The sequence below is a fragment of the Dunckerocampus dactyliophorus genome, chromosome 4 (assembly GCF_027744805.1).
Source record: "Dunckerocampus dactyliophorus isolate RoL2022-P2 chromosome 4, RoL_Ddac_1.1, whole genome shotgun sequence".
In the NCBI taxonomy this organism is placed as follows: domain Eukaryota; kingdom Metazoa; phylum Chordata; class Actinopteri; order Syngnathiformes; family Syngnathidae; genus Dunckerocampus; species Dunckerocampus dactyliophorus.
This window is the reverse complement of record NC_072822.1, coordinates 15,798,358-15,817,201: the sequence shown is the minus strand read 5'-3', so window position 1 is coordinate 15,817,201 and position 18,844 is coordinate 15,798,358. Positions and strand designations below refer to the sequence as shown.

Genomic DNA, 18,844 nt, shown 5'->3' with positions numbered 1-18,844 from the left:
AGCAGGTGTTTGCAATCAGACACAAATGACTTGAGAAGTGCAAAAGACACACACCGTTCAATGTGAGGGAAGCAAGTGGTTTATATAATACTCGTGTGCATGATTTAACATTACATATCTCCCACACACACAAGACGCTTTGTACACATACCACTCCATAGTGCAATCAGCAAAGACACTTTTAAGACAATTCAACTCTCATATGAAGGGACAATGTCTCAAATTGGCATTTTTGCACTAAAAGTCGAGTACAGAACTGTTGACATCATTTGAAATCGATCTTCTGTGCGCACATGAAGGTCATCCAAATGGATGGGGGAAAAGTAACTTTAGGGGTAAACTAAAAATAAAAATGTTGACTTCATATTTTTAGTTGCACGCAATTGTATTTTGTTAGGTAGCCCTGCAAAAACAAATTAAATTAATTAAACAAACATATATGCTATTCATATATTATTAGAATTGTTAAATATTTTCAACAAGTTGGAAAAAAAAGACTTTCAATGAGTGAGCTTTAACCACAAAAATACATTGTTGGATGAATTTAGAATTTGTGTGTTAAAGTCTTAAAAAAAACAAAACAAAGTCAACATTTCAGCATTCTATATTTTAAGTTAACACACTCACAAAACTCACAAAGCTTTGTTTTGGTTCGTTAGTGCGGTGGTAGCCTCAACTGTTCTGCTTTTGTACAATTGACTTTTACAGAGTTGGAACATACGTGCACTTTTTTGGAACCTGTGAAAAAGTACAAAATGCTACACTTCAATCCAATAATTAGCTTTATGTGGCACATTAGGGTGTAATGTACCTTGAGGGGCGAACATTGACTTGCATCAATATTGTGAAACAATTGCATTTTTGTAGCCAACGTGGTAGTACTGACCAGAGTGCCTGTGTGTAATTACATAATGACAAAATGATCCATACTCATTCATGGCAGATGATTTTTTTTTGCATAATGACAGATTTGGTTGTGTTTTTATGCTTGCTTCTACATCCTTTCACTGCCAGCTGAACTATTCAGGTTCGTTCTTGACTAAGATGAAACTCAGCCCTACAAGTTAAAGTCCCCAACAGCATTTCTACATCATTTCCATCCAAAGAAACATGAAATCAAGCAGTAGTCCCATTAGGCGGTGATCCAGTCTATGACATCATGTTTAGGAGGCTTGTTTAAAACTGGTAATTCTTCATTACATGGCTTTGAAGGTCCAAAGGGAGCACTGTCAAAACCTCAAGGCTCTGTTGTTGTTGTCGTAGTGGTAGTAGATGGTTGAGTTTCCAAGAATAAGCCCAGTCCCCGCTTCTATGGCTTGTTTCCAATATATAACATTATTGGTTAAACTTGAAATACAGTCAGAGGTGTCTAAGCAAGGGGAGGATGACGGTACATGAGGCACTCAGCGTTATTTAAAAGGTGTAGTGATGTTCATGTATTACTAGCATGAAGTATAAAACCTCAATCCACAAGAGGTGTGGCGAGACATTTTTGGGCATTTTATAACAAACGCAAAAGATGCAAGAGCAAAAACATGACATCAATATTTAAATTTTTTTTTTTTTTAAGTAAAACACAACATCGATCTTTCATATGCAGAAATTCTGGTGCTTCGCCACATATAAAGCAGAGCTTCAATTTTAAAGTATACGCCATGTTGGTAAAGGATTTTTTTAAAAAAGACTGTCCTGTCTCGAAATTAATAAGATCAACAACGTTTTCCCAGAAATGGGCTGTAGTGTAGGCAACACAGGACGGGTGAGGTTGAACATAAGACACTGATGTGTCTTCTACTTGGATGAATTACATTTACTCAATGGAAAACACTTCAGGACTCAATCGATACCCTCTCAAGGATGCATGGATACCAAAGTCCAAATTTGTAAGAGTATTACCAGTGCATCACTTTGTTTTCACATGTCTAATGGCTTGCATTGCATCTGTATTGCTTTCCAGTTCACTTCAAGTGGGAGCGTTAGATCTGAAAAAGATTCTGTTAAGCCTGAGAAATCAAGACCAAGCCACTATAAGTATGGAGTTCATGGAGTTAAATACTATACAGTATATATGACCTTGGATTTCAGGTATGGCAAAGGGAGATGCTAAAAATGTGATTGTGCTGCAAAATCAGCATCCCCATTTCAATGTAAGGGAATAAATGGAGATCCTCCAGGTGTTAGAATAAGACAAAATGGAGTAGTTCTTCATGACTCCTCTTTAACTTTATAAATGTTCTCGGCAAGCAGGGCCTTTCGCCTGGGTCAGGCCGCTCCACATAGCCATCCTCTGCTGATTGTTCTTTTTCCAACAGGCGCTATGAAAGCTCAAAGCCGGTGTTCATACTGATGGCGTAGCGCAGCTTGTCACGCAAGATGCTCTTCTTGCTGTAGTTGGGCAGCTTGAGTAGGTTGAAGCATGTGGAGGACGTGGGCAGTCGACCACCAGGCTCCTTCTTGCGTATTGTGAAGAAGCCTCTGAGTACACTACCAAGGGTGTCCCCGGTGTCCTGGCAACAGGAAAATAAAGTTTAGGAACCAAGATAGAAAGACAGATCGCAGGCAAAGAGACTCCTGAACCACAAACGTAACATAAGGGTTGGATAACTGAATATATTTCCTTTCTGGATGGATGACAACTATTAATTAACTGTTAATTATTCATAATACTTTTGTAGAAAAATACAAATATCTATTACACCCGCTTTACAACTGTGCGTGCCATTGGAAGAGAACGTGAATCAGCAATGCATCAGTATTTCCCATGAATTCATTTATTTGCGGAGACCCAGCAAGTAATTTTGACCGCCAGAAATTGATTTGGAGCTACTTTTTAAGAAATCAATGGGAAACACTGTGTGTGGTCATAGACAACTACAATATATCCCACTACTGGGCATCCTCAAATTGTTTATGATACTATTTAGATTCAAGATTCAAGAGTTTTATTGTCATATGCACAGTAAGACAGGTAGTTATACTATGCAATGAAATTCTTATTCTGTTCATTCTCCCAAAAAAGAAAGAAAACACAAGAAAATGAATAAGAACAGAAGAAACATTAATACCAATAAAAGAAGAAACATTAATAACAATAAATTAAGCAACAACAGAAGAGACATTAATACAAATAAATAAATATATAGTGTTATGAGTGTGCGCATGTGTTGCGTATGACGTGTGTGAGTGCTTCGTTGAGAAGCCTGATGGCCTGTGGGTAAAAGCTGTTTGCCAGCCTTGTGGTCCTGGACTACAAACTCAAACTCAAATTTACCAGTGATTCTCAACTGGTGGGTCGCGACATCATCAGTAAGGTAAAACTAACCAGTCTCACGACGGTCTAATCCCAGCTCATGTTCCCTATTAGTGGGTAAACAAGCCAACGCTTGGTGAATTCTGCTTCACAATGATAGGAAGAGCCGACATCATATGACCTCAAACAGACAAAGATGTTCAAGGGCCCTGACAGGGAGATTGATGCCATTTACACTCCAGTCTTCTGTGGAGTGACTCTGACCAAAGCTGTTCAGTATCTTATAGTAGTCATTATTCGAGGAGCATCGTGAGGACATCGTCCGACCCCAAGACAGTTATTTACGCTCTGCAATCAAGATTGGCTGTTTTCACTACTTCATTTGTTTGTACATTTGGAAACTAACGGCCACAAGATTATGGAGTGGAGGCTTGCTTGGATGCCTTAAATGGGTTATATATTTTTTTTTTCGTAATGCCTAATCAATCGTCAAATATTTGCTAGTGCTGTTAAAATAAAAGTTGTCAGGTGGAAGTTGATGGAGGTGACATGGTAAATAGGCAGTTTGGGCAGGGTAAGGGGTCATGCTGGACAGTAAAACTACTATTTTACTCTCCCTCAAATCCTTCAAAGGCCTCCTGTGAGCGGTCCAGTGAGTGAGTCATAAGACTGCCGGAACAAGTGGCAGAAGAGGAATATCTAACTCAGGAGCTGAATCTTCATCCGTGACGGAGTGCTGCGGCCATTGTGTTTACGTGTGTTTCATAGCGGAAAAAGAAGATGCGTCTTCATCACATACACACAAACAGTGAGCCGACGGCGCGCAGGGACACGGAGGGAGACAAATGTAACGCAGAGGGATTTGTGAGGTCTGATTTTTTTGAAGAGGCATTTGTATGATCCAAATGTATTACTCTTTTGAACGCATATTGTTTTGAGAAGCCAAGCTCTATACTTAAATGACCCAAGCAGAACTACGTTCCTCGTCACGGAAATCCGACCAGAATTGGACTCGCGGGACCAAATGGGGTTGGGGTAAGTCACTGTTGAAATAGTCGACTGCTGATGGGGATGTCATACAACTTCATTTAAAAAAAATCCGAACTATCCCTTCACATCAATTTATGAGGAAAAACTGCATACAAAATATGTGCGGCGACAGATGGATGACAATAGTTCTAATAGTTCCCCCGCTTCCCTTGACTGGACACCATTAAAACAGCACGAGACAGTAAGTAAGAGTACTGTAGTTTTCGGAGCACGGAGCAACAGTCTTACCTGATCGTCTGACACTTCCACACAACGAATTGAAAAAGGTGGCTTGAGGTAGGCAAACCCTAGGAGAGGAGGTCTTGAGCAGCTGGTAACAAACTACCAAGGAGTGGATTAGTTATACAAGTGCAAAAATGAAAAAGGTTGGAAACAGAGAAGAGCATACTTTCAGGAACATTGCCCTTTCCTCAGCAGTGAAGTCACTCGACAGGATGTCCCACAGCCAGATGATGACACGATGGCTGCTATGAAAACCTCCATAGTAGACTGTGTGCTTCCTAGAGTTACACAGACGGCAAGACAAATTTACTTCAAATATGAAGATACAACAAAACTAAAGCAAAGCCTATCATGTAAAACTTTATTAAATTTGTGACAACAATTTATGAAATCTTAATTAGTGACAGGCTGGCTGGATGACATACTTAAGGTCATCCAAGTCAATCTCAGCATTGTCTCCTGAGACAAGACGCTGAACCTCGGGTGTAGAAAACATGTGCAGCCATTCCGGGTTGATGATGCTACGAAAGCCCCGGATGAAAGCCGCAGTTTGCTCCTTAATCTGTGTGTGCATCCGGAAGTGAGCCATGAGGTGGATGTAGCTGATCCTGAAGAGATATAGATTCAAACAAAAGTCAACAAAACAAAAAAAAAAAATCTCTTCACATTTTAGAAACTTGATATGGACCGACATACTTGTTTTCATTGGTGACTGGTATGGTCTTTCCTCCAGGTATCAATTCATGACAAACTAGCTGTATGGAAACACACAAGAGTCAAAGTATGGATGAAATGTACAATTTTAAGAACACAGTATATGACCAATATTTTCTGAAAAAAAAAAAAAAAGTCATGTTAAGTCGAATAAAAATTCATCATGCATGACACACAAGACCTCATCATATCTTCTTACAGCTAAGCCATGGTTCTCAATTATTTTCCGTCATGCCCCCCCCAGGGTGTAAAAATATTTTCACGGCCCACTGATTTGAAATACTATTGAGAAACTGATAATATCTATTTATTTATCTGTACTGTACAGACTTGAACTCGAAACTGAAACCAGGAAAATGCAACAAAATGCAGAGTTGTGAAGCATACAAGGGTTTACAAAAGTCAAACTGCATGTTGAGTGTCATAAATTTGCACATGTTGGCAGGTCTGCAGTAAGACTGCAAGTACTCCCTGCCTCTCACGACCCCCCGACAGTTCACCGTGGGACCCCGGGGCGGCCCGCCCCACTATTTGAGAAGCACTGAGCTAAGCAGAGCTCGCCAGCTTCAAATAATTAAAAGGGATTGTATGCAGCGGGTTCCTCCAGCTGCCTAGAGGGCGCCAACATTCAAATGTACGGTACTATAAGTATTACAGTATATCCCACCTCTTCCTGCTTTGAGTACGTACTGTAAGCCACGGCCCACACACCACACGCACGCATCCTATTCAGCCATGTTCGGGCTGAACAAGAATTTACTACAATTTTTATGCAGTTTAATTTGTAATTGTGAAAAATATAGACTTCTCTTCTTTACAACCACTACTTAACTTAAGCTAGCCGATGGTGGTGGTCTTATATTTCTTGGTCTCAAAAATGTTTATTTGGAGCCATTTGCAAAAAAGTCCCTACATTGCTGCATGTTTTTAATCTTCTTTGGCTTTCTGTGCCTTTTTTGTGACAATTATTCCAAAGGAGGACTCTTTAACATGGGATGTTCTAGAAGTAGCAAAAATTTAGGAGACTCATAATGAAACCGTGTCAAGACTGAGTGTCTATCATTAACGAGTACTGTAGTGGCATGCCAGCTCAAGACATTGGCGAAGTCTAGGCGGCAGGATCGTCTTCTAAAGTTAGGAACTCACTTGCCACCAATTGGCTAGCTTTTATACAGTACATGTTGTCTTTTATTATCAAAGGTACAGTGTTTTATAATTTTACAATAACAATAACAATTGTACTGTATGTGTGTGTATACAGGTCGGTCATGGCTTTACAGGGAAGTTAGAGAAAGCACAAGTGATATCACTCCTCTTTGGATCGTTGATAAACGTTCACATTACAGTGGTTAATTAATTTTTTAACACTTGTATGGTAAGAATGTCAAATGTTACTTAAAATTTGGCCTATTCTGTTAATAAAAGTTTTATGATGGAGACAGTGTGACAGTGTGAGTAGATTATTTCTGTTTTCCATTATTTCCTATGAGAGTAACTAGACCCAGGAATGGATTGTGTTTGACCTTAGAGGTCTGTCACTGTATTTCCACATCTTTCCCTCCTTACCTGCCCCATAACGTCTTCATCATATGATAATGTGAGTCCCAGATCCCCTACATCTCCATCATAGCGCTGTAAAACACACGTAAAAATATAAACAACCCAGCAAAGACAAATATACACAGCATGGGAGGGGTGAATCAACCTTAATGGAAGTGAGGTTCTTGTAAAACTCAGAGTCCAGTGAGGGCAGCTCATCAATGGAGCTATAGAAAGTGCTGTGGTGGTGACCCAATACTTGACTGAGGAAAAAGGACGCAAAAGGGACGTCCACAACAATACCCTGAACACATACACACAAAAAGAGCCCCAATGTTGTACAATCTTCCAAAGTGAGAGCAAATCCTTGGGAGCATTTCTGTCTTACAAATCCTACCTCGTATATGGCTTTCCCTAACATCTTCCCCACAAATTCAAAGAGCTGCAGATGATTCTCATGGATGTAGGAAGTAGGTGAAGGATACAGCCTCTCATTTCCACTTGTTGTCTGAGGAGGATGAAAAAAAAAAATCAGTAGAAAAAGTATTAAGATGGTTTGGAAAAAAAAAAGTTACCTTGAAGAGGTTGAGAGCAGGGTTGAAAACTTTCTTAATGATTTCTTCTAGAAACTCTTTAAAGACACCGTCCTGATCAATACCAGCTTCGTCCACTCCCAGGTCATTCACAAACTTTACTCGAATGACGCCTTTTATTGAATTCACAGGTAAGCGGCGAAGTTGATCGTATCCATCCTTAAAGATACAGAACATAGACATTACTGGGAACAGCACATATGTTTCCCCATCATCTATCTGATTTGCGTTCATACCTCTAACATGCGTGAGCGGCGAATAGTAATATGTGTGACATGCGGCGAGGCGGAGCTGGTTTCTACCAGCCCAAGACTCTCTTTCTCCTTCGTGACAATGTTCCTGAACAGCAGCACCCTCTGAAATAACAAGAGGTAGAACATGAGCAAGCAGAAACCGGAATGGCAGAAACGAGGCTTCCCTTCAAGGACCAGCAATTTGCATCGCGACAAAACTCAACACCTTCATCGATACCAACTACCTGTAAATTTGTCATTTCTGTCATTAAGATTTGTGCTGTTACTTCCTCCTAGAAATATACAGTCATGGAAAAAATTCTTACACCACCCTTTTCATTTGTTTGGACAAATATTATGATAACAAATATAGCTCACAAGAGTTTAATTTAAGAGCTGATATCTAGCAACTTCCATGGTTTTCTTGATAATAACCAAAATCGCTGTTCTTACATGAATAGCTATAGCATTGTACTGCCAAAAAATGTAACTCTTATGAGCTATTTTTGTTGTCATTGTTATATTTGTCCAAAGGTAGTTGTATCAGGCATTAAAATGAGCAAGAAACTGAAGAAACAAGGGTCGTCTAATCATTTTTTCCATGACTTTAATTGCCATTTCTATGTTAGTTAGCAGATGGCAGAGGTCTGTGCTCTCTTGAGTTCCATTGTAGTTTAATAGCCGATTTACACTAAAACCGTCCCCTGTCCAAAAAATTTGGAACGGGGACAAGAAAGAACCCATTAAAGTTTGGTGCACATCCATATAAAAGATACTTTATATATATATTTATTTAATTTCCCTTCATTTATCTGCAAATCATGCATCTTGATGGCAAAAAAATATGGCATATGGAGGAAATTGCCATCTTTGAGGGTATATCAAATAAGGATTGCCGTTGGCCTTTGTTTGAAAATGGTTAGGATTATGAAGTAAAGCAATTTTAAAAATTTACTTTTTGACTTTTGATAATCACTGGGTGAAATGCTAGTCGTCCCAATACCTTTAAAAAAGGCGTACTGTACTTTCTATGTACACACATCTAATACATTTGATAAGTCTTCATAAATTCTAATAACAACTCACATTTTTATGAGGAATCACGTGTGGAATGTATTGCAGTAACAGCTGAGCTCTTTTCTTGCCTTTCTCAAGCTCTTGAAACAACAAACTGGGCTTTAAGTCCCTGAATGCAACAGATGGAAGATGCAAAAGATAAGCGTTTCAAATTAATCCCTGGTATGTTTAAGATGAAGAGAGGCATTCTCCTGTTTGTATTCACTTGCGTAACCAGTGGTCATCTGGGGTAAATCTTCGCCTGCAGTCACGTTCATAAAGCACCATCAACCATCCGTGAACACTGTGGAATAGCTCCAGTTTCTCCCCTTTTGCGTTCTCTGTTTGACATACGAGAGAGAGAGTTTTGCTGATTTGTGTGAAAGGCATGCAGTTGTTCTAAGACAACATTAGGTAAATCAGTACAATACAAGTGCCAAAACTGTTCTTGAAATATTTAGTTGAGTTTTACAATACTACAGCTACAATAAATTATAAACATATTGTTAAATTAATACCTCGCTGACAAAACAGAGCATTTTTATATTTGTGAAGGAAACATTTCTCTTATTGTGCAGGTGTACCTACCTTTTATCATCATGGTTACATTTTAATAAAGCATGTAACCATTCTAGACAACTAACCATCCGTAAGGTCATTCCTTGAAGACAAAGAACCACTCACCTAGGATACCATCCCATATCATTTTGTACACAAATGTGTTCAGAAAAGAAGAGATAGTCAGGAGCTCCTCTATCTTGAAGGAGGTCTGTTCCTCATAAACTTCAATGTCGTCCAGGATTCTAAAACACATTAACATCAAATTGTGAACATGTGCAAATGTGGGATGTGAAACCATTGAATAAAAGAAATTATAATCAATAATACGTGATGAGGTGCCGTGAACAGTCACAGAAGAGCATGAGCATAGCCAGGAGCTGCTTGGACTCTTCAGTGTCATTGTTGAGACATTCCATGAAGAGTTTGAGGCCTCCCTGTGGACCAAGCTCACAGATGAAGGCCCACAACTTGGGCAGGAGATCGTCAAGGTGCGTCAGACCTGCAGGTAGGAAACACAACATGATGGCTGTTCTTGTTGTAGTTGTCCACAAATATTTTAAGTTAATGTACTGACCAGTGAGTATCTGAAGGCGTATTTGTGTCAGTGTGGACAGAGCAGTCTGGTAGAGCACACAGATGCTGCACACTTTCTGAACTTCAGCCGAGTCCACTCGCTTTCCACCCACTGGCTTCAAGATGTTTCGTACAGAAGTAGACTTCTGAAATGCTCGCTTGAAGAGGCCTATAAAAGTACAGTTCACAATTGCTTTTTTTTAAGTAATAATAATGTGTATTTCAAAATTATACAAAAAGGCCTGTTTCAGGGACCACAAAATGGGTCAACAATTTAAAGCTGTTCTGCAGAAATGGAGGTTGATCAAGTCTCGGCGATTGATGCAACTAATTCCTACAGGTGTTCCAAGTTCTGGAGTACTTACTACCTCCTCTGTCTGGATAAAAAACAGTGTTTGGAAAACACTGTGGTAGTATAGCTTTGTGGACATCAGTTGAACAAAATTGTACTGGAGAAAGTAATTTGTTGCTACAAAAATGGCAGGAAAAAAGGGAATTAACAATGGTAGAGAGAATTTAAAAATGAAGGTTTTTCCTCCAGAGAAATTGGAGTGTTCTAAAATTTTTGACGGGTAGTGTATATTCATATATATCAGGGGTGTACAAACTTTTCCCAGCGAGGGGCACATATGGAAACGTCAAAGGATGCTGGGGCCATTTTGAGCTTTTTGTTCTTTTTCCCCCCCGATTTTTGCTGCTGTTTTTTTTGTTTGTTTTTGTTTAATTGAATTTCTAGAATGTGCCGATGGCCAACAAAAATGCATGCCCAAAATGGCCCCTAAGCTGTAGTTAAAAACCCCTGCTATATACACTGACAGTTCAAAGTGGCCCTCTGAGGGCAGCCATAACTGTAATATGGCCCTCAATGAAAACTAGTTTGACACCGCTGATCTAGAACTATGTAGAAAGGTGAAGAAGAAGAAGAAGAAGAAGAAGGAGAAGAAGAAGAAAGGAAGAGCAACCAACTGTCAGATACAGAGCTAAATTTCTCTGTGGACCTTCAACTAGTGTGGAGAGCGAGTGGCTCTTCTTTCGTACAAAGTTTCACTTTATTCACTTTTATTTTCAAGGTTGCTGTGTTGTCTGGTGACCAATCAATCTATTAAAATAAAGCTATGTGCACATTGGTACCAGACATTAAAAAGTATTGACAGAGCCATACTTTTTACCACCAAAAAACAGCAATTAATAAATTGAAATTGGATTCATCACATACTTTTAACTGGTAGATTGTTTTGCGACGTGCTAGGTTGTGGAGGTGAGGGAGTGGGTTCCTGACTCTCCAACTTCTTCGAGAGGACGTCACTGAAGAGAGTCCGAATGACAGGAACGCCCCACAGATACTGCAGCTGCTTGGTAACCAGTGGCATTGATTCGTTCAGACTACAACATAATGAAAAAGCAAATGGGTGTAAGGCAGTTTAAGTTCAGGTCGTTTCAAAGAAAGTCAGAAACAAACAATCACTGGCCACAACATTAGGTACACCAGTGCCACCTGGTATATTCCAATGCATGAGCTGAATCCAAAAAAAGCCTTTATCATAAATAGACAATAAAAGAGCTTTTTTTAGTTAAAGAGTTGCCATTTTGGGGCTGGATGGAAAAACATACAGTAATGTATATGTAAAATGAATCTAATAATGAACTTGCTTAGTTGTGCATTTCTAACATTTTGGTGACCTTATTTAAGGTAATGTCTGTCATTGTTAGGTATTGAAATGGGGGCAATAGCATTCAATTGTACTATATCCCGTCTCCTTCTTGTTCAGCCATGACTGCTAAATGTCAACAGCTTCTCTGAGACTGTGTGAATGTGCATGTGCGTGAGCCGTGAGTGAGTGACAGACATTATTTATGCCACTCCCCCTTTTCAGTTTCACTTGTAATTGTAAAGAACATAGACACCTTTTTGTACAATCTGAAACCACTATTGGTAAAATATGCGATTGATAACATATGCTAGCTGGAGTTCTGATATTTTTTTGGTTGAAAAAAAGTGTAATTTTGATCCAAGGAGGCTTACATAATTCATTACACGAGAGGGAAAAGCTCCCAGTATGAATAACAGTACAGTTTTACGCCACTGCAAACTACAACAATCAGTCCAGGTACTGTTTATCTTAAGCAATGAAGCATTCCGTTCATAATTTTAAGAAATAAATGAAACGGTCAAACAAGAAATAATTTTTCCAAATTATTTAAAGGAACTACGGTCCAGAATTCTGAATCCCAATTGGTCCAAACTAATTCAGAAAGAAAGACGATGTGGCTCTGTAGCAGCCCCACCTCCCAGTCAGTACAGTAACATTGTATTGCATTTTCTTTGCGTGTGTAAACCTTCTCAAAAGACAAGACAAAGAGGAAAATAGCAATAATGCCAACATAAAAGGAACTTGTATCATTCATGACAGTAATAATATAACTTATTTTTGCACTTTAAACGTACAGTACTTAAACAATACTTGAATAGTATTTGTTTTATGACATTATGACGTTTTTGAAGTTATACCCCTGAAACAGAATCATTCTACTTCCGTAATTATTACTGGCAAAATGTATTAAGTTTGAACAAATCACATTTAAGTTCGAAGAGTCCACAATATTTATATTAAGGAGTGCAACAATCTACTTTCTGAGGGATATGCAGACACATCAGAGGCGCCGCCCCCCCCCCAGGCCTGATTTTTATTTATGTTTTTAAATGTTTACTTGTGTAAACCTTATTTATTCATGGACTTCTGAAATATAAGACTTCTATTACAGACTGGTACAACAGCCACAGACATAACTTGCCTACTTGTCACAGTAACCTGTTATTTTACTACTCGTAGCTTTATCTAACCTGAACATTCACACGCCTCCCTCTTGATGCACTGACGTAACTTACCTACTGTCTCTCAACCACTTTGAAAAGCTTTTTTTCATCCCTACGAAATCTTTCTCCTTCTCGCTCTTCCTTTTTCTGTTTTGTGCCCCCAAGAGCTTTCTTTTCTGCCTCTCCATCTTGAGCTCCCTGTCATCAGATGACAACACCATTCAAATGAAAACACGTGTGCTTCAGCACGTGCTCAAGAGGGCACACACTGGACTGCCTATAGTGTGTGGGTGGCGGCGTGGGGGGGGACGAAGGCAGGGGTGAAGGAGCGGAGGGGCGCCTCATCGGTTATTGACTCTGTCATTTACACATGCGCAAACTGCTGTTAAATCCAGAAAATGCCAACTCGAAATGATTTCCCCTCCATTGCTTTGGCGCCCCCTCTAGAGCGGCGCATAGGGACACATAAAGTGCATACCCACTTTTTGCACCTGCTTATTCTATGTTCAATCATAAAAAAAAACAAAAAAGTGTGTGGGCTTTTTCAAAGTGCAATATGAACAGCATGTCTATTACTCACCCATAGTCTACAGTTTGTGAGAACCAGCCCAGAACAGGGTGCCAGTGGGTGAGGTTGGACTTCTTTTGGGACACATATCTCTGGCAGTAGGACAGCATGTCAGTTAGGTCCTTTACTAAGTGATTGGCCTCCTCCTCTATGACTCGCTCATTAAGGAAGCCCAAGTGAATCAGGTTTCCTACATTAACACAGATGGAAATAAACAACATTACTGTCTCACCTGTGAACAATTCTGGGAGAACATTGTGTATCAAATACCGTACCAAGCAAGCACAGTGTGTGGCTCCCCTCTAGACACACGCATATATCAGAACACTGCTCCTCACGGCTGAGAAACAGGATGAACTTCCTTAAAAGGTTGTGTGTCTGGAATGATGCTATACACTGTTGCAACAGAGACAACTTGATGAAACTGTATTTTAAGTTGTATGTTATTTATAGCATATTTACAGCTGGTTTTGTACCTCTGGAGTGAGCACACAGAGGTGCGAAACCACAGCTGGAACTGACATGATGTGAAGGAGGAATGATCTGAGCAGGTTATCTGAGAAGTGAGCAGCGATGACTGGCCTAAATAAAAAAAATAAAATAAAAAAACACACAAAAAGCAGAAATGAACTAATATCGTATGTGCGTTTGTCTTTTCACACTGCAGTTAATGGCACTTCACCTCACCTTAGTGACAGAGTTAAGATAGCTGTTAAAGTGCCTTTGGAGAGAGACGGTTTAGAGCGAGCCAAGCCGTTGGTCAACAAAATCTGAACAAGAAATAACAATGTTCTTCATGAATTTACTGCTGAGAATAAATAGATGTTATACATCTTACAATTACAATGTATTTATTTGATATGACTATATGAAGTTACAGCTGCACAATCTAATGAGACTCAATGTAATAGCAACAATTCTGCATATACAAAAAAAATGTCTGACACTTTCAAGTGTGAAATGATCTTTTTGAAAATGAATACACATAATTTGTGCATTTCAGAGCACATTATTACGCAAATGAGGAGGACTAATACTTGTATGCAAAAATTGAATGAATAAAGTAAAATGTATTATCAAAACTGCATTAAATAAGATCATTAAATGAGGGCTGCATGGTGGAGTTGTGGTTACCATGTAGGCCGCACAGTGGTCTAGTGGTTAGCATGTTAGCCGCACAGCCAGAAGATCAAGGGTTAAAAAAAAAATGGTTTGGGCATCTGTGTGTGGAGTTTGCACGTTCGCCCCGTGTGTGTGTGAGTGTGTTAGCGCGTTTTCTCCTGGTACTCTGGTTTCCTCCCATATTCCAAAAAAAAATTACCATGTTGGGTAAATTAGAGGTTCTAAATTGTCCATGCGTGTGAATGGTTGTTTATCAATATGTGCGCTGTGATTGGCTGCTGACCAGCCCAGGGTGTACCCTGTGTCTCGCCCCAAGTCAGCAGGATAGGCTCCAGCTCACTGGTGACCCTAATAAGGCCAAGCGATATAGAAAATAGGTGAATGACCATTAAATCAGGTATTTCATTTATAATCTGTGCATTAAGTAAACACAAGGCGGAAGACTCCTGTCAAAATATGTGTATTTCTAAATCAGCCTGACATCAACTGTAAATTAAATGTTTAAATGTAAGTAAATAATCTTCACGGTGTGGTCAAATAAACATCCCAGCTATAATTACAGTATAGCTGAGAAAATAGTGCATGAATTTAGGTTCTAATAAAAGCCTTGAAAACGTGGACAATACATCCAATGTTGTTTTTCAGTATATATTATAAGCAGTACATGCAAAATATCTGTAAAACAATGCGTAACCAGCAAACAACATATCAATTTGGGTTACTGCCAAAACATTACGCCTGCCATTTTGCAGCCATAATTCCTGTAATTGTCCAATTCTTTGCAGATTTTTGATAGACTTTTTACATTGGATTTCATTAGTTTGTGCAAGTGTACCTAGTGTTGAGTATAATGCAAAAGACACAGAACCTGCAGAGTTGAATAGAATCCCTTTTGATTGAGATAACCCATGATGTTCTCACAAATTCTCGTCAATGCAGGTCGGAGAGCTTCTCCTTAAAAAAACAACAAAAAAACAAAAGCAGCAACTGTTATGTTATGCCCAACAATAAAATTAGATGTTATAATAATCATAACAAAATAATGAATAAATAAAGGCTGCAGACCTACCCTTCCCTCTGACGATCCGCCATGTTGACGTGTCTGTGAAGGTGACCAGCATGGTGAGGTACAGCGTTACCAATTTGCTGTCCTGTAGTATGTCAGGCTGGAAATCATAAGGCAATACCACGTTTGACTAAATAACGTACTGAGTTGGCATTAGTGTGAAGTTATCAAAACTTAATTCACTTTTAAGCTCTTCAGTAGTTGACAGCAGGTCCACAGCACATCTTTAATCTGTTTCAACCAAGGGATTGTGAGGTCTTTGGAGAGCGCCAACGACACATACCAGACCTGAGAGTCAAATGTGCAAATAATGACAAAAATTCACATGTAAAGTTGTTTGACAAAAAATACATGTAAAAACTTTAAAACACTCACTTTAGGCTCATTTTCAACCTCCATGCTGGTAAGAATAGCCCTGCACAGCTTCTCAAACCTCTGTGCAACAAACATTAAAAGACAATTCACATCCATCTTCAACAATTGACAACTGATTGTGCAACGAATATTAAAAAACAATTCAAATCCATCTTCAACAATTGACAACTGATTGGCCATAAAAGATTAGGTACATCTGCACACAGATCCAATCAGATCCTATACCAGACCTTTATTAACATTCAGCAATGACAAAGATAATATTGTCAGCTATTAACTTAACAATATATTTAATATTGTGGTTGTGCTTTGGAATTCACCCCTTTCCTGATGCTAAACAGGGTAAACAAAATATGCTAATAGTAATGGTAATGGTTTGGTTTATTTCGAACATGCATAACAAGGTTACATTGAAGTGCATCACATGTTTACAGTTACACAATCCAATCCAACATGTCCGAAAAGAAGCAGCAAAGCTGATTTAATTCTACTCCTTCTCACTTTTTTTATCATAAAATAAATTAATAAATATTTGTGAATAGTTGAGTTAATAAAATTTGAAGATATCGTATTCAGTAATAAAGAATACATACATTAATAAATCAATTAAAAAAGGGGTAAAGTTGACAAAAAGATTGTTCAGTAATAAATGACTTAAGAAGGTACAGTATGACAATACCGTAATTAAATAAAGGAATGAATAGTAAGTAAATAGTAAGAACAGGAGACGTAAACATTGTCTAATGAACGGATAAGCACAGAGCATATTATAGAGATAGCTGGCATCAGCACTTTGTAATAGACAAATACATGTATAATAGATGATAGTGTCTAATTAAATAATCAAATCCAGGATAATGATATCAGACACTGTGGTTCAGCATTCTTCTTCTTCCTTATACTCTACCTTGTAAACACTATAAACGTGTAAGGTTTCTTAAACTTAAACATCTTGTTAAATTATTAGCGCTGTCAATCCAAACTTGTGTTCCATTTGTGTAAGTGTACTTAATGTCGTGGCTGGTCAATGTCAACAACATTAGTAAGCAATCAGTGATCAATAAGAGGAACACCCACACAGCAATAACACCTGTCTGCTGATAGTTGTGCAATACAGTACTAATAACTCACCGCCTTGTCCTCCTGGTGAAAAACGAACAGTAATTTACGAGCAATTTTAAAAAGTGAGAGTGCATTTCTTTTTGATGTTGCAGCAGAAGCCTGAAAATAGTCATCTACTTCTTTCCTGGTAAGACAAAGACAACAAATATTGCATTATCGTAGAAGGTGACACAGCTCATGGATAAGCAGTGTTTGTTCTTGACTATCAAGTTTGGAGCACCTTATTTCTTTCTGCAGCCTGCAGCGACATAGAAATCTTCTGATCAGGGATTGGATGTGGACTGCTGCTCTCTCCTTGTCCTTCTGACCTTTCCTCTCCTCTCTCGCCTGTCTGGCTTTATCCAGGAATTCCGACTTGGCGCTTTGAGATGCCCCAAACATTGTGCACCCTATGGAAGTGGACATTTAACTGCTGCACTTCTGGACGGCACATATATTGTGAACATGCTAATGTCTCCTCTCAACAGCACTAGGCAGGGCACACTTACCTGCGAAAGTTCTCGGATAAGGTGTTGTCTGGGCCTGAAGGCTCGCCTGGTGCTATACCTCCACAGTCATGTTGTTGTCTTTGGGGTCCAAGCAGCAGGTAAACCTGGTAAACTAACTAACTGGTCATCTTTGGATAAAGAAGCGATACATGAAGAATGGAGCTGAGACAGTTAGCATCCAGTGCTAGTTCGAGGCAAGACTGCATTAAATGTTGTCTCAAATATGGGCTTGTCACATCGGTTTGTTGATATTTGCCATCATTTCAAGTTTAGGAATTATACTTTGCCGATGACAGTCTCGGAAACAGGGTGAATAAATCATTAAAAATGTAAACAATGAGAGCAGATCCGTACACGAACTGCGGCCATTAATCCACGGTGTCTCATTAAATAAGTTCCGGGTCAGCAGAGTTTGTCTTGAAGTATAAATTATGTAGCGGATTAGATTATGTATGTCTAATTAGGTACATACTATTATAATGTTCTACAGAATACTATGAAAAATAAAAAAAAAGTTTGTTAGGTGTTGAATAAAGCTTTTAGTTTAGTGAGTTTTGTGAGTGAAGGGGAATGATTTTACTGTTACACCTCCAACAGCGGAAACGCGTTTGAGATTAATTATACTGTAGTGCATATACTTATTACTTCAATTAGGTTGGATCAAATTTATTATATCAGGTGTGATTATGATTTAACCGTTAAGACGTCCTTAAATTTAGGTAATATATTTCAATCTGATGACAGAAAAAGTGTGAAAAATAAGACTTTTAAAACCCTTTCTCTATTAATTATATTTTGGTGGAGTTTAACAATTTAAAAGCATGTTTATATAATTACACAGTTTTTAATGAAAAAAACACCCTAATCACTAAAGTAAAAACCTATAAACATGCCTTTTTAAAACACCATTCCACACACATGTCACTTCAGGAGCAAGGCATCATTACAGAGAGCAATAAACGGTGACATATTTACAGTAGCGGCATGCTTTGAATGGGGAAAAAGTAGTGCGTAGTACTAGTCAAAACTAAAACTAAAATGTTAACATAATGCATGGCATTAGTTTATTTCAGGATAAATTGTCAATGTGATTTTTTTGTTGTGACAATCATGTGTTGGGTTATGTGCAGCGTTGCCATTTTAGGGTAATTTAAGGGAAAGAAAGGACATTTCTAAAATGTTATTAAAAAAATAATTATCTTCCGGCAAATGTCACCTTTATTCATTACACCTTTATTAAAAAACTGAATGGCACAAAATGTTAAAAGGGCTAAAGAAGCTCCCCTACCATGATTATCATTGTTCCATCATCAGGTATAAATTACTGGAAATTTTACTCATTACAGCACTTTTGTATTGAAATGTAGACAGTAATCATTACAAATTTATTCCAAATTTGAAACTTTCTCAATCTTGTCAAAACTTTTATTCTAACTATTGTATTTGGAAAGCACCATTTAACTCCATTATAATTAGTTTAAAATTGTTTATACACAA

At 38.5% G+C, this 18,844-nt stretch overlaps 1 protein-coding gene across 1 annotated transcript; it reads right to left on the bottom strand.

Moving 5' to 3' along the window:
- Positions 1-70: 70 nt before the first annotated feature.
- On the bottom strand, positions 71-17,719 carry ube3b (ubiquitin protein ligase E3B). The gene is made up of 27 exons (XM_054774680.1): positions 17,348-17,719; positions 17,080-17,248; positions 16,869-16,983; positions 15,738-15,797; positions 15,546-15,650; positions 15,366-15,462; positions 15,165-15,250; positions 13,862-13,944; positions 13,651-13,756; positions 13,450-13,570; positions 13,187-13,364; positions 11,008-11,174; positions 9,793-9,960; positions 9,546-9,717; positions 9,342-9,460; positions 8,884-8,998; positions 8,688-8,787; positions 7,605-7,724; positions 7,351-7,527; positions 7,173-7,283; positions 6,942-7,079; positions 6,803-6,868; positions 5,219-5,277; positions 4,948-5,130; positions 4,689-4,800; positions 4,529-4,621; positions 71-2,507 (listed from the first exon to the last, which is right to left on the bottom strand). The coding sequence occupies exons 2-27, from the start codon at positions 17,238-17,240 to the stop codon at positions 2,316-2,318; spliced, it is 3,204 nt and encodes a 1,067-aa protein (XP_054630655.1). The 5' UTR covers positions 17,241-17,248; positions 17,348-17,719; the 3' UTR covers positions 71-2,315.
- Between the last annotated feature and the right edge of the window lie 1,125 nt (positions 17,720-18,844).

Bases quoted from the DNA above. Each gene is read 5' to 3' on its own strand.
- ube3b (XM_054774680.1), bottom strand. From the start codon at position 17,240: ATGTTTGGGGCATCTCAAAGCGCCAAGTCGGAATTCCTGGATAAAGCC. The intron at 16,984-17,079 runs GTGCTCCAAACT...TTGTCTTACCAG, and splicing joins AGGCTGCAGAAAGAAATAAG to GAAAGAAGTAGATGACTATT. The intron at 15,798-16,868 runs GTGAGTTATTAG...TTTGTTGCACAG, and splicing joins TTCACCAGGAGGACAAGGCG to AGGTTTGAGAAGCTGTGCAG.